Below are 23,465 nucleotides of genomic sequence, written 5' to 3' on the forward strand. Positions count from 1 at the left end.
AATGTCAATGACCCAATACAGGGTGGAGGCAACGCCATCGTAGCCACATCCAGTGTAACACTTTCAGTGTTATACTTCCCCAGTGCGTCCTTCCCTATGTGCTCTCCTGCTGGACCCATAACAGTAGACGCTGGGACAGAGTTAGATATGAGGTGTTCATCTGAGAGCAGTCACGGAACAGTCACAATGACGATCAATCCCACTATACAGACTTCTAGATACACCAACTAGCAATCAGTAATCAACGATGATAGCGACACAGTCGTAAGGACATTATATTTGACAGTGGATGATGCTGATAATGGTGTTGCATTCGACTGCTTCATATCATCAATGTATTTCACTGGTATGCAACGTACATGTCAAATCGGACCAATTACAGTAAACACCGTGACAATACCCACGACAGAACCCGCAACGTCATCCACGTCAACATCAACTACATCAGGATCAACGATACCATTGACTGGAAAACCTACTCCAACCACAGAGAACGAGGTTGCTTCAACCCCCTCCTCTGCATCTACTCAATCTACGTCCACGACTTCGTTCAGTCCTGCCGCCATTGCCGGAGCAGTCGTAGGGGGAGTCGCTGCATTTCTTCTCCTCGTAATCCTGATCCTTATTTGCTGCAAACGACGCTCCGGCAACTCGGATCCCAAATCGGAACATTTCAATGCAGACATCAACCCAACAAATACTGACTTGACACTAGATAGACTTGAGCAGTCTCAGATCAGTTTCAACGAGTATGGAGATCTTGACTCAATACAACATGGATTACAGGATAATACCATATATGTCCCATCCCCGAGCCCAATATCCGGACCAGCTGCGTCTTATGCTGGCACTTTGCCGGTACAAACAGCTGAGACGATTGATACAAGTCTAATTTATGCAAAACCAATCCGTACCAAAACTCAAAAGACTGAACGTGAATTGAAGAAGCAACAGTCAGACCCCAACGATAACCCTACAACTGATCAGAGTTACAACAATCCTGCATTTGATTCTAATGTCTCTGGTGGAACAACAGCGCCCTATTGGGACGACTCACCCACTCCCACACCGGCGGCATCTGTTAGACCAACTCGACCTATTAAACCCACACCCTATAAACCCAACCCGTCACAGCGTAACACATTGGATAGGCCTAACAATGACAATCCTGTAATTGAGTCAAGTGTCTCTGATGGAACAACAACGCTCTCTGGAGTCGACTTATCCACATCCACCAAACCGATTGCATTAGTCAGACCAACTCGACCTAGTAAGCCCAGACCCTATAAGCCCAAGCCAGCAGAGCGTATGAGTGACGCCCCGAGTACCCACAACGACCGGATGCCACCCTCTCCCCCACCCCTAACAAGCGTCAATGACGGTGCCCCTAGTCTGGAAAACACCGACGATTCTCCTTATGCCCAAGACTCCGTACCCATGAGACAGCAGAGTAGTCATGGCAACCCAGCATCTGAGGACCACATTGTCTATGCTGATTTGGATTTGCAATCAGACGAGATTCAAGATGGCGGACACCACCCTCAACCAGCATCTGAAGCAGTGCTGTACTCGAGTGTAATGATGAACTAACATTGATGTATTTGATAGGTATCATAGGATGAGAAAGACGATGCCCTTCTCCTTGTCACCTGGGCCCAATTTCATAGAATTGCTAAGAACAAAAACATTGCTTAGCATGAAGTTTATTCCTTGATTAAAACAGAACTACCAACCAAATTTCTATTTGTTGCATATTGCTTGTTTACTGGTATTCAGCTGTTGTTTGCTTATCCTGAAAATCACATGGAAATTTGGTTGGTAATCCTGTTTGTATCCAGGAAGAAATGTCATGCTTGGCAAATTTTTGTGCTTAGCAGCTCTATGAAATTGGGTCCAGGCCCGGTATTCTCTCCCAATATAATCCACGTACCTTCTCCTAAAATGCTTATCAGCTCTTATTTATCCCTTGATTAATCTTCAAATAATTTTGTTCTACAATTCAAGTTGGCCTCATCGCTTTTTAAATGAACATGCATCAATTTTAGAAACATTAGTTTTCAACTTTTGAATTAAAAACATTTTTAAGAAATGTTATTTTGTAATCGAGCTATTATGCTACCACGGTCTTGAGATCCTATTTGTAATAGCCAAGACTTTTTCTTGTTCACACTTTATAAATAAGGACAAATTTTCACATTAAACATGAATTTGGTTTTACATTGTACCGAAAACCAAAAATCATAAACTTCTTGACAACAATTTCATACATTTTGGATTATTTCACTTGAATGAAACTGTTCTGTACTGGGCTTTAAGGTTTTAAGATTTTGAAAAACATGTACTCTTTGCTAATATAACCGCATCTAATTCAGAAAAAAACTATAACAAACAAAATGTACGTTTACGACTAAAAGGCGTGTACAAACACTTTGTGTGAAGTGTTTGCAAATGCATCCTTAATTATTCAGAAGAAAATTAATATCCAAAAAAGTTACACGTCAAAGTTATGTTTTATGAATGATATATTTTTTTCATTAACGCTAAAAATGAAGTCGGTGTGATCGGTGTTTGCTAAGATTAAAGGGACCGTGTCGTCATGACTAATGATACGGAGTAGGGAAGGCGCGCCTGCAGTAACTGGTTGATAGATCGTAATTTAATGTACAGCAATGGCCTGCTTTGACCATGACGACACAGCCCCTTTAATCTATTTTCACGTCACACTTTTAGGTTTTGGTAAAAAAAAAAAAAGTCGGAACACAAAATGAATAATTTATTTGTACTCGGATTGCATCAACAGTGTAAGAACCTGCTCGACATTATGTATTTTTTAGTGAATATTCATTTGGAATTATGATAAATGATTATGTCTGAACCTGCTTCTGTAAATAAATTACTTAAAGAAATTGGACACTATTGGTAATTGTCAAAGACCAGTCTTCTCACTTGGTGTATCTCAACATATGCATAAAGTAACAAACCTGTAAAAGTTTGAGCTCAATCGGTCATCGAAGTTGCGAGATAATAATGAAAGAAAAACACTCTTTTCACACGGAGTTGTGTGCTTTCAGATGCATGATTTCGAGACCCTAAGTTCCAAATCTGAGGTCTCGAAATCAAATTCGTGGAAAATTACTTCTTTCTCAAAAGCTACTCCACTTCAGAGGGAGCCGTTTCTCACAATGTTTTATACTACCAACCTCTCCCCATTACTCGTTACCAAGTAAGGTTGTATGCTAATAATTATTTTATTCAGATTAAAAATAACAACAAGATTTTGATTAAGATAAATGTAATTGGAAAACATGAAGATATACGTATACCTGCTTGATATTAATAAATTTTGCATTTAAAAAAATTTGTATATTAAAATTCTGCTACAGAATTATTGTATAATTTCATTTTTTTTATATTAAAATACAATCGAGGACTTTGTATGAGCTAGAATAGAAAATACTCTGCCAAAATACAGAACCATTTTTTACCAGACTGTTAGATGTTGGTCGAGGACAATGAACGGCACTTGACCAAGTTTTTTCATTCTCTATTTAAAAGGATTAATAATCAGGATTTGTGACCCTGTTGGCACCGTTGGTGGCGTGTTTGTGATTTTTTGATGGGATACATCTATACCCTGAACTGAACTATCTGACGTTATCCAAACTAGTTTTGTGCTACCCTGGGCAATCTATGACGTCACAATCCTCGTTCAAATATGGGTCACACTCTGGGAGAGCGCTCAGTGAAATTTTGAATAAATTCTTTAACAAGCAATATCTCACCTACCTGTAATTCTCAAAGCAACTAAAGGGCTGTAAAAGAGAAACATTTGTAGAACCAATATTTGATTTAATTCTCTAATTTCGAACAATCCTCCTAGTTATATAATGATATATATGCATATCCAGCATATTATTCTGAGGCTGGATTTGTTGACCGTCCTGTTGTATTTCTCTCAGTAACAGCTTTGTGTACAACACTCCCATAGGCTGCAATAGGAGACTTTTGGGACGCTTGGTGGCAGCAGACTTACCAGGTAAATTTCATTGTTCTCGGTAATGTGCGCGTGCTCAGAGCTACGTAAACAATGGAAATTTACCTGGTAAGTCCTGCCACCTAGCGCCTCAAAGTCTCCCATTGAGGGAGTCTTTGGAGTATGCAGACCTTCTCTGAAGACGGTTGGAACTCAGCCCTAATCGACTCACAAGACTCCCCACTTTACTCGGACTCGGTCTCGAGGATTGAGGTCTCGATTACAAGACTTGTGTACGAGGCTAGGTAATTTGCTTGTCACAATTAACTTGTTTGCGCCATTTATTTCTTGGGATTCCCTTCTTGTTGTACATAGGCGACGCGGTGTTTACATGCTGACAAGTTATGACTACAGCTGAACATGTTTCTATACTGTTTTTGATGTGTTCGGGAACACCCGAGCAGATATTGTTAGGTGTTCAGACTTCAGCCGAACACTTTGTTTTTGTTCGGGTTTTCTTGTTTAGATGTTCGACCAGCAGCCGATGCATGTTGGGCAATGATGCCTTATTTTCCTGATTGAGAGATGGACGTTTAAGATACCACGTGTTTATATCAATCAGTCGTCATTAATTTATTCCAGCCAGCTGGTTAATATACATTTACACAATCTGATTGCAAAATGGTAGGTATTTAAAAATGGCTAATTTATTCAAATCAAGCAAGTTCATGCATAATAATGTTTTCTGATTACAAAATTGTTTATGACTCAAATCGTGCTGTTTTTTTCTGTTCTGAAAATGATGTGAGCAATTTGTTTATAGAAGCAGGTTCACACTTAATCATAATTCCAAATGAATATTTACTTAAAATACATAACAGCGAGCAGGTTCTTAAAAATGATATAATCTGAGTACAAAAAAGGAATAATCGTTTTTTTGTTCTGACTGTGTGTACTTTTATGACCAAAAGCTAAAAACGTGACGTGAGAATAGATTAAAGGGGCTGTGTCGTCTTGGTCAAAGCAGGTCTGTGGCTGTACATTATGAACTATCACGCAGGTACTGCACATGCGCACTATCCCTACGTATCATATCTAAGGCGAGAGAGCGCATGCGCGTGTGCAGTAACTGGGTGAAAGTTCATAATTTCATTTTCAGTCCATTGTTCATGATAACACGGCGACTTTATTAATCTTAACATAAATGTATGACTAAATTTTTAGCGTTACTGTAAAAGCATCAATTTAAGTGAACATACCATTGACAGATATAACTTCCTTATATATATTTTTTTCTGAATAAGTAATGATGCATTTGCAAATAATTTATTTATAACATAACTGTATACACCTTGTGGTTTTATGACGTTAGTTTATATTCTGTATATAATTTTAAACTGGATGCGTTTACATAAAAAAATTGAACATGTAAATTCGAAATAAATCTTCCAAAATTTGAACATAACATTGGCAGATATTGAATTGTTTCTGAATAATTAAAGATGCATTTAATTACAATTTACATTATTTGCACTTTAATCGTAACGTATAATTTGTCTTTTGCGACATTAGCTTGTTCCGTTTATTCAATTTTTGATGCGTTTACATCATCAAAGTGTTGTTTTTCTAAACCTTAAAATCCTCAGTAGAAAACGGTTTCATTCGAGGGAAACAATCCCCCAAAATAGCAAAGTTTCCAACCACAACGATGTTAGGAAATTACATTTATAGAGATATTGAAGGGAAAACTAGGAGAACGTTGGAGAACACCCATTGGCGATGATGTGGGGTTAGGTGTGGCAATGGGTGTGGCAAAGGTTGTGGTAGTGGGTGTGCCAAAGGGTGTAACAATGTGTATGGCTGTGGGTGTGGCATGGGTGTGGCGGTGGGTGTGGCGGTGGATGTGGCAATGGGTGTGGCAAAGTTTGTGGTAGTGGATGTGCCAAAGGGTGTAACAATGTGTATGGCCGTGGGTGTGGCATGGGTGTGGCGGTGGGTGTGGCAATGGGTGTGGCAATGGGTGTGGCAATGGGTGTGGCAAATGGTAGCACGTATGAATACACCTCCATTTTGGTATGGAGAATAAAAAAAGCTGCAGTAATTTGTTCCCATTCTTCATTTGTGACGCTTTTGCAAAAGTTATTTTATAAAGAGCTTTATTTATAACGTGTAACGCTGCAGTTTTTCTGTGGATATTGTTTTTAAGCAATATAAAACAAAATGTATTCATAAGAAAAGGTTGTCATTATTTTTAAAGGGACATTACAGAATTGGTTTTCGCTAACAAAACAGTTGCTGGCAGTGTAAGCACTTTATGTAATCCACCATATACATAAACTGACAACAAACCTGTAGAAGTTTGAGATCCATCGGCGATCTGGGTCACGGGAGAATAGTGAAAAACCGAGTGCAAATTTTGCATTGCATCGATGCAAAAATAAAAACGAATAAAACGCTCACTGAGCGATAAACTCCAAACACGAAGTTAGATTATTTATTTCTGATCAAATATGACATTTCAGACAGAAATATTTCAAGGGATGTTTTCTACTATCATCATCATTAGACCATGTAAGTTTTATGTAAATCTGTGATCTTCACGATTTTTGTTTCTTACCAATTCTGTAACGTTCCTTTAAAGTGTGTTGGAGAAATTGTATGACAAAATAATTTGCTAACGAGAGAGTCTCATGTATTTGGTACAAGATTAGCTCAATTAAAAAATAATATATCTGCAATAGTTATACACCATCACTCCATTGATATTAGTGATTTCGTCTGTCTAGAATGTTGCATCTTCTACACCATTATGTTTTTAATCATGAATGTCTAATATTGTTAATGTTGTGATACTGCTTCTCAGCTGAACTCTGTGGCACTCTGACCGCTTCATAGCTGGTGTTGGTGCTGCCCTCTGGACGAGCGTAGTCATACTCTGGGCTGCCATTCTCTACTTCAACTGGTTGGTAGTAGGTATGTTGTGCGGGAATTGTCTCTTCAGTCGTAGTGGGTTCCATGTAGACGCGATTCTTGTCCTCCGTTGGCTGCAGCTCCATGTAGGGATCAGCTTGGGTGACTCGGGGTTCTTTCTCAGAGGTGAGTCTTTTTATCAAACGGTTCTGTCTGATAATACGAAGGATGAGAATGATAATGATCACAAAGAATGTAACAGCGAGGACTAAGACAACAATGAAAGCTACAATCCATGGAGTTGAAGATGGAGCTGCACCAGACGAGCTTGGGCTAGACACAGTTGAGGAGGTTAAAGTAACCTCGTTCTCTGTGGTTAGAGTAGGATTTCCAGTCGATGGTCTCGTTGATTCTGCTGTAGATGATGTTGACGTGGATGATGTTGTGGGTTCTGTCGTGGGTATTGTCACGGTGTTCCTCACTGTAATTGGTCCGATTTGACATGTACGTGTACGACCAGCGAAATACATTGATGATATGAAGCATTCGAATTCAACACCGTTATCAACAACATCCACTGTCAAATCTAATGTCCTAACGACTGTATCGCTGTCATCGTTGATTACTGATATCCAGTTGCTGTATCTAGAAGTCTGTATAGTGGGATTGATCGTCATTGTGACTGTTCCGTGACTGCTCTCAGATGAACACCTCATATCTAACTTTGTCCCAGCGTCTACTGTAATGGGTCCAGCAGGAGAGCACATAGGGAAGGACGCACTGGGGAAGTATAACACTGAAAGTGTAAGACTGGATGTGGCTACGATGTCGTAGCCTCCACCCTGCATTGGGTCATTGACATTACACACATATTCATCAGTATCGGCCCTCTGCACATTGGTGATGGTAAAGTCTTGAACAACTGTTTGAGTATTCACACATACCGTTGTATCGAAGATGAATCGTCCATTTCTATTATTAACGGTGGTACCACCCCATCTCAATGTCAGTATTGGGTCCTCAGTCCTCCATTCCACAATATGATCCGACTGGAGGTAATTTGTAGCAGTACACCTCATATCAACCTGCCCGCCCTCTTTACGATCAGCCTCTGGTGTCAAGATCTCCGCATACACTGTAGGTTGAGCAGTGACAACCATCAGGAATCCGCCTGCATCAAGTAAACACCAAACACACACCAGCAAAACATACATCGAGATCCTTCCATCCATCTTATTGAATCTGAGTTTATTAAGTTGCTATTAAAATATTCCTGATGGAGGAGACGGGAAAAGGATGAAAATGCATGAAGTAGAATGATCCCACGTTCACATACAGCTCAATGTAATAGTGATTTAATGTACGTTTAACGATACATGGTTGTACTTCCTTATACTCAGCACGACACGCCAATGAACTTCAACAATAACACAACTCTGGGTTTTCATTTTTACGGCAACAGGTTTTACAATAAGGGTCACAATGTCGCAGTTCAACTGATTCTAGATAATACCCCCATACCAACAGAAAATATGACGTATTTCTTGCCATTAATGTAATTTTCTTAATATTAGTAGAATGGTTTGAAACAGAAGAATCAAGTCAATGAGTTTGACAATATTGTTGCCCTTTTAAACCGTTATTTTACAGCCTTTCAGTCGCTTGGATATGTGAGAATTTTGTCAAAGAACTCATTTAAATCCTTACTGAGGGCTCTCAAAGAATGTGATCTGTAGCCCAAGGTAGCACGAAACTGATTTGGAAAGTATCTGATTGTTCAGTTCTGGGTATAGGTGTATCCAATCTACAACGCCACCAACGGTGCTAATGGTCTAATGTCCTTTATTGTCTATGTTTAATACAGCATGCACAACAGATCGAGGAAACTGGTCATTCGGCCTCGAACCAAAAGTTTAAAAGTCTGTGTTAAAATCTGTCAGTATTAATTTTGGCAGAATAATTTTCCTAACTCATACAAAGTCCTCGATCTCGTTTTAGTATAACAAAAAATATGAATGGATACATTCGTTTTGTAGGAGGAATTATAAGTATACGTGTTGAGGCAATGAGGTCCGTTCTTTCCCGATTGAGATGACGTTTAAAATACACTTGTCATTAATTTGTTCAAATCCAGCAGGTTCATTTATATAAACACAGTCTGATTGCAAACTGATAATCATTAGGAATGCAAATTTATTCATATCAAGCAGGTTCATACATATTCATGTTTTCCGATTACATTTATCTGACTCAAAATCTTGGTGCTTTTTTAAATTTATCAATATAAACCACAAGGGAAACTGACTGGGTAAATTTTAAAATGATTTTTGGGGTTGAACAAAGAATTGACTAGAGTGGGATTCGAACCAACGACCTCTGGCACGTTAATCCGGAGGTCGTTGGTTCGAGTCCCACTCTAGTCAATTCTTTGTTCAACCCAAAAAAAATATTTTTATTATAAAAATAATGTGTTATTTATTTACAGAAGTTTTAATTCAAAATGAATATTCACAAATCAGTAATCATAGCAAGCAGGTTTTTACAGTGTTGATGTAATCTGACTACAAAGAAAAATTCTTTTTTTTTATGTTCTGACTTTGTGTACTTTTATGATCAACCCTAAAACGTGACGTGAGAATATATTAAAGGGGCTGTGTCGTCTTGCTCATAAAAGGCGTGTGGCTGTACATGGAACTCACACACGGTTACTGCACGTGCACACTTCCTCCGTATCATATCTATTTGGGCATAAAGACACAGCTCCTTTAACCTTAACTTGCACCAATCACATTGATTCAATGTTTAGCGTTATTGAAAAACATACAATAACATGAACATAAGTTTGACAAATATAACTTTCATGGACAATACTTTTTTAATAATCATAAATGCATTTGCAAATATTTTACAACGAGTGTACACGCCTTTGAATCGTGTGGAATAGAAAAAAAATTAATGAGTTTGTTTTGTATATTTAATTTGGATACATTTAATTACATAGTCGAGGTGTACATGTATTTCAAAATAATATCAAAGTCAATAACTATCGAATAGATCAATGATAGTTCATTATTGTTGTCAGTAATTTATTCATATATATGAGGTTCATTTATGAAATCCATAGAGTACAATAGAAATTGCCCTCTCTTCCAAAAATGGACGTTTTTATTGTAGCTTCTAGGAGGTGTTGTGTACAAAGTACTCTGTAATTATCTGAACCTTTTGAGTGAGTGTCGTCTTGAATATTGTACCACTATGGTTTTTATGTACACTGCAACAACTGGGGTGTCAAATTGACACCAAGTGTTTAATCACATAACGATACCAAATAGAGAATCAAAGTAATCACAATAGGTTAACACCAATGTAAATGTTTTCACAAAAATAAGTGTTTGTAAACACCACATTGTGTAAAATATTGATTTCTTTTTTCATCTTAACGTGACAACACCCATGGTGTAAATTTTAACACCCAGTTTTGCAATGTATATGGTACTCGTGATGTCTAATTGTTAATGTTCTGATACTGCTTCTCAGTTGAACTCTTTGGCACTCTGACCGCTTCATAGCTGGTGTTGGTGCTGCCCTCTGGACGAGCGTAGTCATACTCTGGGCTGCCATTCTCTACTTCAACTGGTTGGTAGTAGGTATCTTCTGTGGGATTTGTCTCTTCAGTCGTAGTGGGTTCCATGTAGACGCGATTATTGTCCTCCGTTGGCTGCAGCTCCATGTAGGGATCAGCTTGGGTGACTCGAGGTTCTTTTTCAGAGATGAGTCTTTTTATCAGACGGTTCTTTCTGACGTCACGAAGGACGAGAATGACGATGATGACGAAAAATGTAATAGCAAAAATAATGGCTATTAACGCTAGAATCCATGGAGTTGAAGATAGAGTTGGTATAGTGCTGGTAATTCCATTGTTTTGTGACGTCATACTTTCGGATGTTGTTATCTGCTCCACCGTCGATGGGCCGATGTGACAAGGACGTTGCATAATAGTAAAATACATTGATGCGATGACACATTCGAATGCAACACCATTGTCAGCATCATCCACTGTCAAATCTAATGTCCTTAAGACTGTATCGCTATCATCGTTGATTACTGATATCCAGTTGGTGTATCTAGAAGTCTGTATAGTGGGATTGATCGTCATTGTGACTGTTCCGTGACTACTCTCAGATGAACACCTCACATTTAACTCTGTCCCAGCGTCTACTTAATGGGTCCAGCAGGAGAGCAAATAGGGAAGGACGCATTGGGGAAGTATAACGCTGAAAGTGTTACACTGGATGTGGCTACGATGGTGTGGCCTCCGGTCGGTATTGGGTCATAGACAATACACACATATTCATCAGTATCGGCCCTCTGCACATTGGTGATGGTAAAGTCCTGAACAACTGTTTGAGTATTCACACCTACTGATGTATCGAAGATGAAACGTCCATTGTTGTTATTAACAGTGACTCCACCATATCTCAGGGTCCTTTCTGGGTTTTCAGTGCCCCAAACAACGATGTAATCCGACTCGAGGTTTGTAGCGGTACACCTCATATCAACCTGCCCGCCCTCCTTACGATCAGCCTCTGGTGTTAAGATCTCCGCATACACTGTTGGTTGAGCATTGACAACCATCAGGAATCCGCCGCATCAAGTGAACACCAAACACACACCAGCAAAACATACATCGAGATCCTTCCATCCATCGTATTGAATCTGAGTTTGTTAAGTTGCTATTAAATCATTTCTGGAGAAGACGGATAAAGGATGAAAATGCATGAAGTAGAATGATCCCACGTTCACACACAGCTCAATGTAATAGTGATTTAATGTATGTATGTATGTATTAATGTTAACGATGAAGTCGACTTGGTCTGTACTTCCTCCTGCTATAACTACGCGCCAATAAACTTCAACAATAACACAATTCATGAATTTCATTTTATCCAGACATGTTATCCAGACAGAGTTATAAAGTCACAGTTCAACCGATTCTACAACAGTTATTTGAGAACAGCCATACCGCAACTTACCTAGACTTGTGGACAAGTCGTTAAATCGGCCCCACGCGCTGAGATAGTGGTCTCGCGAGATCACTGCTCTCGCGCGAACTGATGGCTCCCCGATTTCATAATAATAATAAATCTTATAAAGCGCTGGTATCTAGAAAACTAATCACTGCGCTAAAATATGACCAAGGGAAAAATTAATGGTAGGCTTTACTGAAGAGGTAAGTTTTGAGATTGGATTTGAATGAAGAAATGTCAGGTTGTGATCTAAGGGTGAGAGGCAGGTCGTTCCACAGGCGGGGGGCTGCAACCGAGAAACTTCTATCCCCATATGTTTTCAACCTGGAAGGTGGAACGGCAAGCAAGTTGGCATTACTGGACCTTAGCTGGCGAACGGGCTTATACGGCAGGAGAAGCCTCTGCAAGTACAACGGGGATGAAGTCTCTGTCATACAACGGTATGTTGTACAAAGGAGTTTGAAGATGATGCGTTGCTCAACAGGGAGCCAGTGTAATGCTTGAAGAACCGGGGTGATATGCTCAAACTTTTTTGAGCGTGTTAGGATACGAGCTGCAATGTTCTGACTGTCTTGTCGCTATTGAGTTGAAGTTTGTTTGCGACCATCTATTCCTTAACTTCGGCAACACACGCTTCTGTACGAGCAACTGCAGTGTTTGCGTCCGTGGAGACAAATGGCAGATATAGTTGTGCGTCATCCGCGTAAAGCTGAACGGACAGACCGTGGTTACGAGCAATGTTCGCAACAGGTGAAAAGTACAAGGAAAATAACACTGGACCGAGCACCGACCCCTGAGGGACGCCAACACGTGGTGTAGTGTTGGATGAGAAGGACCCGTCAATTTTTACATTTTGGGTGCGATTTTCCAGATATGAAGTAAACCACTTCAAAGCAGTTCCAGTGATACCGAAATTGTAGTGAAGACGTTGAAGGAGGATTTGGTGGTCGATAGTGTCAAAAGCAGCAGAAAGGTCAAGTAACACTAAGATTACAGAGAGTTTCTTGTCAATGGCTCCAAGGATGTCATTTTGAACACACAGGAGCGTAGTCTCGGTGCTGTGGTGTTTACGATATGCTGACTGTGCCAGCTCAAGCAGGTTGTTAGATGTTAGGTAGTCATTGAGTTGACCAGCTACCCCTTCGACTCCTCATCATGAATACTGTACTACGTCACTACCACAAACCGACTGATTGCAACATTTGAAAGTTCCACCAAGGTCTAATTGTGGAAAGAAACAAACGAAGAGACAGAAACACAGTAAGACTATACTTTAGAAGAGTTTCATTGAAAAGGGATAAGAATATAACGTCACTGTTTAATTTTCATGAAATTTGTACCTATATGCAGATTACAACTAGGTAGGGTTCGACACCAGAAAGTAGAACTGTTTATATGTTTCCTTTCATTTCAGTCGTTGACAATGTGCAACTTGAAAGTTTTGCAACAATATGAATTTTGGTTTTATAACTTTATACACCAATTTATACTCAGTAATTTTCTGGGTACTTTGTTTTGTTTCTTTCTAATTGTAAATACTGAATTGACAGTGCTTACACAAATCGGTGTATAAGTTTAAAACCAAAATTAATAACAACAATTAAAGAGATATTAAATATGGACAGCATGAAAAAGTAAATTTAATTTCGATCATTGATTCGCCATTGAGTCACTTCGACTGAGTTATGAGACTATTTCCTTATCGTGGTTTGCTGCTGGTGCCAAAGGCCACAACTCTGAAATTTCCCAGCAGTGTTATGGTATGGTACACATCGTAACAATGACATAGCGGCAGAGTGCGCCCTCTATCCGATATCCATGTGTATTGTGATCATTGTGTTCGTTTTGAACGACAGCTAAATTAATAACGCTCATAGTATATCGATGAAGTGGTAGGGTATGGCCACTAATATGCTTCCTTGAGCTTCCTTACAAACGAGGGCCGTACCTTTGTGTTGCAAACGTAGTTAAAATCCGCATTGAAGTTGTTCAAAAACATGTAGGTTAATGAAGTGACGTCACTAAGGCAAGGTCCCCACAGTGACATAGCTCAAAACTAGGTTAGTTAGGGATAACCAAGAGAGCCTAGAAATGACGAACAATGTCAGAAGGGTGATACTAATATGGAGGAAGATGATGGAATTGTCATTTACGAAGTTATGAACATAATTATTATTTTACCATGACAGCTAACCTAATAAGGTGCGAATGTATTGGAGCTGATGCATTACAGTCATTTCTAATTCTTAAAGCTTTGTATAAAATTCTTATCGATATTATTATAAACAGATCGCTTTCATTCTGAAAGCAACTAGACTCCCAATAATAAGTTGATCCGGAACCAAATCCTCAGAGAACTATTCCCATTTAAAACTCTCTCGAAGTTATTTATTTTCTTTAATTTGGATTGCCACAGGATTAATATTAAACAATACACGTGAACAAAATCCCTGACTCAAAAAGATAGTCCTTTGTCGACAGAATTACAATGTAGTCGACTGACGTAGTTTGTTGGTAACAATTTATATTTTTGGCAAATCTGTGGGATTTATGATGTTTCACAAGTCCTCTAGACATTTTTTATTCAAAACTCAATAGAGAATTGTTTTTTAAAGCTTGAAATGCATTTTAATCATGAAGTCATATAGCATTATGTACAATTATTAATTTGCAAAAGTGATGTAACCGCTCAATAAACATAAGTATCGATGATGCTGAAAGGTTTAGTCAAATAGCATCTAAATGAAAAGTAACGGGTCAGAAGATAAATTTAAAACTTTATCTAGGGATTTTTTACATCGAGTTTGATTATAAAAACTATAGTGAGTTGTGAATGATCTGTATTGTTGGATGGAGTTTGAACTAAGCCCAATTTGTTTTATTCCGCTGTGCAATGACACAAAACCTTTACATTTAATTCTTGGCTTTTGATATGTCGTTGTTGCGTCATTGAATTCGCATAAAAAAAGGAACTTCGTTTTGGTTAACGTCGATATTTGAAACAAAAATAGTATTTACAATTGATGTGAGGACCTACCATCACATTTTGTTATCATTAAACGTGTTCGTATACCATCACCATAGGCTACTTGCAGTTTGAACTGCTAAGTATTAATATTTACATATTATTATAATATGTAAATTATTAACAAAACTGTGTATGATACACAATTTTGTTGACGGTGTAAACTTACGTCCTCCGACACTTTTTATTCATACTTCTTAGCCAGTGTGATTTATAACTGCTCCAGTAGTAATATCGTATTCATCCTAAAACAAAGATTGTTATCAAAACGCAGCTCCAACCAAAGCTAGAAACTGCAAATCACGGTCTGCGTTCTTGCCTAATACTAGTACCGTCGCTCGTTCACAACTACATTGTATTTACAGAAGTTTTCTCGATTTGGTTGACTGGTATATGTCTCTTGAAATCCACTGAGAAGTGACTGCCCTTAAAAATGGATGATGTAATTGACGTTTCTATTTTATATTGGAGGCTTTGTGTTCAAAGTATTCTGTGTATAATCCGCACTCCATTGAGAGAGTGTCGCCTCGAATACTGCCACTATACCATTATAATGTATCCTGCACAAACTGGGGATTCAACGTTGACACCAAGTGTGTTGTCTTATGTAGATTCCCGAATAGAGAATCAAAGTAATCACAATAGGAGGTTAACACCAATGTAAATGTTTTCGCAGGAATTAGTGTTATTTAAACACCACATTATGTATATATTCCTTTTGTTTGTTTGTATCTTAATGTGACAACACCCATGGTGTAAATTTTAACACCCAGTTTTGCAATGTTTATGGTACTCATGTGTCTAATTGTTAACGTTCTGATACTGCTTCTCAGCTGAACTCGGTGGCACTCTTACCACTTCATAGCTGGTGTTGGTGCTACGCTCTGGACGAGCGAAGTCATACTCTGGGCTGCCATTCTCTACTTCAACTGGTACTTGGTAGTACGTATGTTGTGCGGGATGTGTCTCTTGAGTCGTAGTGGGTTCCGTGTAGACGCGATTCCTGTCCTCCGTTGGCTGCAGCTCCATGTTGGGATCAGGTTGGGTGACTCGGGGTCCTTTCTCAGAGGTGGGTCTTTTTATCAGACGTTTCTTTCTGACGTCACGAAGGATGAGAATGATGATTATGACAAAGAATGTAACAGCGAGGATTAAGACAACAATGAAAGGTACAATCCATGGAGTTGAAGATGGGGCTGCACCAGAGCTTGGGCTAGACATAGTTGAAGAGGTTGAAGTAACCTCGTTCTCTGTAGTTGGAGTAGGATTTCCAATCGATTGTTTCGTTGATCCTGCTGTAGATGATGTTGACGTGGATGATGTTGTGGGTTCTGTCATGGGTATTGTCATAGTGTTCCTTACTGTAATTGGTCCGATTTGACATGTACGTTGCATACCAGCAAAATACATTGATGATATGAGGCATTCGAATGCAACATCATTATCAGCATCATCCACTGTCAAAACTAATGTCCTTACGACTGTATCGCTATCATCGTTGATTACTGATGTCCATGTGATGTACCTAGAAGTCTGTAGAGTGGGATTGATCGTCATTGTGACTGTTCCGTGACTGCTCTCAGATGAACACCTCGTACCTAACTCTGTCCCAGCGTCTACTGTAATGGGTCCAGCAGGAGAGCACATAGGGAAGGACGCACTGGGGAAGTATAACACTGAAAGTGTTACACTGGATGTGGCTACGATGTTGTTGCCTCCACCCTGTATTGGTTCATTGACATTACACACATATTCATCAGTATCGGCCCTCTGCACATTGGTGATGGTAAAGTCTTGAACAACTGTTTGAGTATTCACACCCGATGTAGCGAAGATGAATCGTCCATTGTTATTATTAAAAGTGAATTCACCCCATCTCAGTGTCATATTATGGTCTCGCCTACTCCATTCCACGGTATGATGATCGTACCAGAGGTTTGTAGCGGTACACCTCATATCAACCTGCCCGCCCTCCTTACGATCAGCCTCTGGTGTTAAGATCTCTGCATTCACTGTTTGTTGAGCAGCGGCAACCATCAGGAACCCGCCTGCATCAAGTGAACACCAAACACACACCAGCAAAACATACATCGAGATCCTTCCATCCATCGTGTTGAATCTGAGTTAATGAAGTTGCTATTAAATCATTCCTTGAGAAGACGGTTAAAGGATGGAAATGCATGGAGTAGAATGATCCCACGTTCACACACAGCTCAATGTAATAGTGATTTAATGTACGTTTAACGATACATGGTTGTACTTCCTTATACTGAGCACGACACGCCAATGAACTTCAACAATAACACAACAATAACACAACTCTGGGTTTTCATTTTTACGGCAACAAGTTTAATAATAAGGGTCACAGTGTCACAGTTCAACTGATTCTAGAACATACCCCATCACAACTACAAAAAAGATTACATTGTTTATTTATTACCATTTTCTTAATATTAGTAGGATGGTTTAAAACAGAATAATCTAGTCAAATATAGTTTGACAATTGTTGCCACTTTGAACCATTATTTAACAGGCTTTCAGTCGCTTGTGCGATTATTTTGTTTGTCAAGAACTTATTTAAATTCCCACTGAGCGCTCTCAAAGAGTGTGATCCATGTTAGGACGAGGATCGTGACGTCATAGATTTCTCAGGGTAGCACCAAACTAATTTGGAAAATGCCTGATAGATCAGTTCAGCGTATAGATGTAATCCATCAATAAATCACAAATACGCCACCAACGGTGCCAATAGGGTCCTAAATCGTGTTTAATATTTGCCTTCTTTTTAAAGACACTGGGCACTTTTGGTAAAATGTCAAAGACCAGTCTTCTCACGTGTATCTCAACATGCACAAAATAACAAACCTGTGAAAATTTGAACTCAATTGGTCGTCTAAGTTGCGAGATAATAATGGAAGAAAAACACACCCTTGTCACACGAAGTTGTGTGCGTTTAGATGGTTGATTTCGAGACCTCAAGTTCTAAACCTGAGGTCTTGAAATAAAATCCGTGGAAAATTACTTCTATCTCGAAAACTATGGCACTTCAGAGGGAGCCGTTTCTCACAATGTTGTATACTATCAACAGCTCTCCAATGCTTGTTACCAAGTAAGTTTTTATGCCAACATTTATTTTGAGTAATTACCAATAGTGCCCAGTGATTTTAATAAAGAAACATATTTTAGTAAACATTCTTGAGAGCAGCACTGAGTGTTATTAATTTAACTGTCATTCAAAACGAACACAATGATCACACTAGACATAACGATTATGTAACCACTGTATACTCAACATTTTCCCGAGTTCTGTGAACAAAATCACAGGCATAGTACTGAGGTGGGATTCGAACCCACGACCTTTGCAATTCTAGAGTCAGTGTCATACCAACTAGACCACCGAGATTGCCCGGTAGCTAGAGACATGCCGTTCGAATCATATGTGTTAGCAGCGGGCACTCCAACGAATTTATAGATGTTAATTAATTTGCATCGGGTATGAAGAAAACTAATTTTGGTTTAACCTATACACACCGAGAAAATATTATTATCCTTTTTGAATAAATCTCCTCTGTCGTATAATCTCACTGTGTGGGCGTCTCTTCAGATGTTTCTTTCCACCATTAGATTTTGTTTGGAACTTTAAGAAATTGCAATCAGTCGGTTTGTGGCCGTGCCAAGGGTCTACAGTATTTCAATGTCATGATATGGGGGAGTTGGTATTGCTGTTCATAAATAACTGATTCAGTTGAACTGTGACGTTATAATTCTCTTTGTCAAACATGTCTGGATAAAATGAAATTCATGAATCGTGTTATTGTTGAAATTCATTGGCGCGTAGTGCTTAGTAAGAGAAAGTACAACCAAGTCGACTTATGTACATTAAATCACTGTTACATTGAGCTGTGTTTGAATGTGGGATCATTCTACTTCATGCATTTCCATCCTTTATCCGTCTTCTCCAGGAATGATTTAATAGCAACTTAGTAAACTCAGATTCAATACGATGGAGGGAAGGATCTCGATGTATGTTTTGCTGGTGTGTGTTTGGTGTTCACTTGATGCAGGCGGACTCCTGATGGTTGTCACTGCTCAACCAACAGCGTATGCAGAGATCTTAACACCAGAGGCTGATCGTAAAGGGGGCGGGCAGGTTGATATGAGGTGTACCGCTACAAACCTCGAAACGGATCATATCGTGGAGTGGAGGACTGAGGACCCACTACAGACCCTAAGATGGGGTGAGACCACTTATCAAAACGTGAATGGGCGATTCATCTTCGTTACATCGGTAGGTGTGAATACTCAAACAGTTATCCAAGACTTTACCATCAACAATGTGCAGAGGGCCGATACTGATCAATATGTGTGTAATGTCAGAGACCCAATACCGACCGGAGGCACCACCATCGTAGCCACATCCAGTGTAACACTTTCAGTGTTATACTTCCCCAGTGCGTCCTTCCCTATGTGCTCTCCTGCTGGACCCATTACAGTAGACGCTGGGACAGAGTTAGATATGATGTGTTCATCTGAGAGCAGTCACGGAACAGTCACAATGACGATCAATCCCACTATACAGACTTCTAGATACACCAACTGGACATCAGTAATCAACGATGATAGCGATACAGTCGTAAGGACATTAGATTTGACAGTGGATGATGCTGACAATGGTGTTGCATTCGAATGCCTCATATCATCAATGTACTTCGCTGGTATGAAACGTACATGTCACATCGGACCAGTTACAGTGAGGAACACCGTGACAATACCCATGACAGAACCCACAACATCACCAACGTCAACATCATCTACAGCAGGATCAACGAATCCTTCGATTGAAAATCCTACTCTAACCACAGAGAACGAGGTTTCTTCAACCTGCTCCTCTGCATCTACTCAATCTACGTCCACGAGTCAGTCCAGTCCTGCCGTCATTGCCGGAGCAGTCGTAGGGGGAGTCGCTGCATTTCTTCTCCTCGTTATCCTGATCCGTATTGGCTGTAAACGACGCTCCGGCAACTCGGATCCCAAATCGGAACAGTTCAATGCAGACATCAACCCAACAAATACTGACTTGACGCTAGATAGACTTGAGCAGTCTCAGGTCAGTTTCAACGAGTATGGCGATCTTGACTCAATACAACATGGATTACAGGATAATATCATATATGTCCCATCCCCGAGCCCAATATCCGGACCAGGTGAGTCTTATGCTGGCACTTTGCCGGTACAAACAGCTGAGACGATTGATCCAAGTCTAATTTATGCAAAACCAATCCGTACCAAAACTCAAAAGACTGAACGTGAATTAAAGAAGCAACAGTCATACCCCAACGATAATCCTACAACTGATCAGAGTTACAACAATCCTGCATTTGATTCTAATGTCTCTGGTGGAACAACAGCGCCCTATTGCGACGACTCACCCACTCCCACACCGGCGGCATCGGTTAGACCAACTCGACCTATTAAACCCACACCCTATAAACCCAACCCATCACAGCGTAACACATTGGGTAGGCCTAACAATGACAATCCTGTAATTGAGTCAAGTATCTCTGATGGAACAACAACGCCCTCTGGAGTCGACATATCCACATCCACCAAACCGATTGCATTAGTCAGACCAACTCGACCTAGTAAGCCAAGACGCTATAAGCCAAAGCCAGCAGAGCGTTGGAGTGACGCCCAGAGTATCCACAATGACCAGGCGATACCCTCTCCCCCATCCCTAACAAGCGTCACTGACGGTACCCCTAGCCTGGAAAACACCGACGATTCTCCTTACGCCGAACCCTCCGCACCCATGAGGCAGCAGAGTAACCATGGCAACGCAGCATCTGAGGATCACACTGTCTATGCTGATTTGGATTTGCAATCAGACGAGATTCAAGATGGCGGACACCACCCTCAACCAGCATCTGAAGCAGTGCTGTACTCGAGTGTTATGATGAACTAACATTGATGTATTTGATAGATATCAAAGGATGACAAAGACGCTGCCCTTCTCCTTGCCACCTGGCCTGTCTCCCAATCTCATCCTCGTACCTTCTCCTATATATTGCTTATCGGTTCTTATTTATCTCTTGATTAAACATCATCTTCAGATCAGTGTTTTGAATAATTCAAACTTAGCCTCGTTGAACATGCATCAATTTTAGAAACTTGAGTTTTCAACTTTTAAATGTAAACATTTTTTAGACATACTATTTTGTAATCGAGCTGTTATACTACCACGGACGGTCTTGAGATCCTATCTGTTAGCAAAGACATTTTCCTGCACACACTTATATAAAGACTAATTTTCATATTAAACATGTATTTGGTTTTATATTGTACCGATAACAAAAAATCATAAACTTGTGGTTCTTTTTATAAAACCTTGCCTTGCTGAAAAAGGGGAACCACAACAAAAACTGCAACCTAAGACAATAAAATTTAACCCCGTCACAGGTAAATTGTACTCATTTTTAATACGCTTCTTCGGTAAAAAAATATATTAGAAGCGTCAAAATTTGTCATGAACAATACAAATATAGCTGCATTGGCTTTTATTTCTCAAAATCAAGTGGTTTGTATCCCCCGTAACGCGCACCTAGCACCACACCCATTGCCACACCCATTGCCACGCTCACTGCCACACCCCTATCGATACCATCGCCAAAGGGTGTTCGTCCAGGTCCTTTAAGTTTTCCCTCCACAATGTCTGCCTAAATTTCCAAACAGAGTCGTGGTTGGAAACTTTGCCATTTTGTCTGTGGGTTTTAAGGTTTTAAGATTTTGAAAAACATGTACACTTTGCTTGTATAACCGCATCTAATTCAGAAAAAAAATTGATGTTGTAAATAATACGTTAACAATTAACAGGCGTGTACAAACACTTTGTGTGAATTGATTGCAAATGCATCCTTAATTATTCAGAAGAGAAAAGTTACATGTCAAAGTTATGTTTTATGAATAATATATTTTTTACATTAACGCTAAGTCGGTGTGATCGGTGTTTGCTAAAGGGACCGTGTCGTCATGACTAATGATACGGAGTAGGGAAGGCGCGCCTGCAGTTGATAGATCATAGTTCCATGTACAGCCATGGCCTGCTTTGAACATGACGACACAGCCCCTTTAATCTATTTTCACGTCACACTTTTAAGTTTTGATAAAAATAAACAAAAAAAGTCAGAACACAAAATGAATAATTTCTTTGTACTCAGATTGCATCAACAGTGTACGAACCTGCTCGATATGATGTATTTTTTAGTGAATATTCATTTGGAATTATGATAAATGATTATGTCTGAACCTGCTTCTGTAAATAAATTATCTGAACCTGCTTCTGTAAATAAATTACTTAAACATCATTTCAGATTAAAAATAACAACAAGATTTTGATTAAGATAAATGTAATTGGAAAACATGAATATGTACGTATATACCTGCTTGATATTAATAATTTTTGCATTTAAAAAATTTGGTATATTAAAATTCTGCTACAGAATTATTGTGTAATTAATTTTTTTTATATTAAAATACAATCGAGGACTTTGTATGAGCTAGAATACAAAATACTCTGCCAAAATACTGAACCATTTTTTAACAGACTTTTAGATGTTGGTTGAGGACAATGAACGGCACTTGATCAAGTTTTTTCATTCTGTATTTAAAAGGATTAATAATCAGGATTTGTGACCCTATTGGCAGTTGGCACCGTTGGTGGCGTGTTTGTGATTTATTGATGGGATACATCTATACCCTGAACTGAACTATCTGACATTTTCCAAACTAGTTTTGTGCTACCCTGGGCAATCTATAACGTCACAATCCTCGTTCAAATATGGGTCACACTCTGTGAGAGCGCTCAGTGAAATTTTGAATAAATTCTTTAACAAGTAATATCTCATCTACCTGTAATTCTCAAAGCAACTAAAAGGACTGTAAAAGAGAAACATTTGTAGAACCAATATTTGGTTTGATTCTCCAATTTCGAACAATCCTCCTAGTTATATGATGATATTTGTGCAGATCCAGCATAATATTCTGAGGCTGGATTTGTTGACCGTCCTGTTGTATTTCTCTCAGTAACAGCTTTGTGTACAACACTCCCATAGGCTGCAAAAGGAGACTTTTGGGACGCTTGGTGGCAGCAGACTTACCAGGTAAATTTCATTGTTCTCGGTAATGTGCGCGTGCTCAGAGCTACGTAAACAATGGAAATTTACCTGGTAAGTCCTGCCACCTAGCGCCTCAAAGTCTCCCATTGAGGGAGTCTTTGGAGTATGCAGACCTTCTCTGAAGACGGTTGGAACTCAGCCCTAAACGACTCACAAGACTCCCCACTTTACTCGGACTCGGTCTCGAGGATTGAGGTCTCGATTACAAGACTTGTGTACGAGGCTAGGTCATTTGCTTGTCACAATTAACTTGTTTGCGTCATTTATTTCTGGGGATTCCCTTCTTGTTGTACATAGGCGACGCGGTGTTTACATGCTGACAAGTTATGACTACAGCTGAACATGTTTCTATACTGTTT

General features: G+C 39.4%; 1 protein-coding gene across 1 annotated transcript; it reads right to left on the bottom strand.

The window, feature by feature from the left end:
- Positions 1-6,792: 6,792 nt before the first annotated feature.
- Positions 6,793-8,115, bottom strand: LOC139946314 (uncharacterized). Its single transcript, XM_071943939.1, has one exon. The coding sequence runs from the start codon at positions 8,113-8,115 to the stop codon at positions 6,793-6,795; it is 1,323 nt and encodes a 440-aa protein (XP_071800040.1).
- Between the last annotated feature and the right edge of the window lie 15,350 nt (positions 8,116-23,465).

This window comes from Asterias amurensis, chromosome 13 (assembly GCF_032118995.1).
Source record: "Asterias amurensis chromosome 13, ASM3211899v1".
NCBI lineage: Eukaryota > Metazoa > Echinodermata > Asteroidea > Forcipulatida > Asteriidae > Asterias > Asterias amurensis.

Bases quoted from the DNA above. Each gene is read 5' to 3' on its own strand.
- LOC139946314 (XM_071943939.1), bottom strand. From the start codon at position 8,115: ATGGATGGAAGGATCTCGATGTATGTTTTGCTGGTGTGTGTTTGGTGT.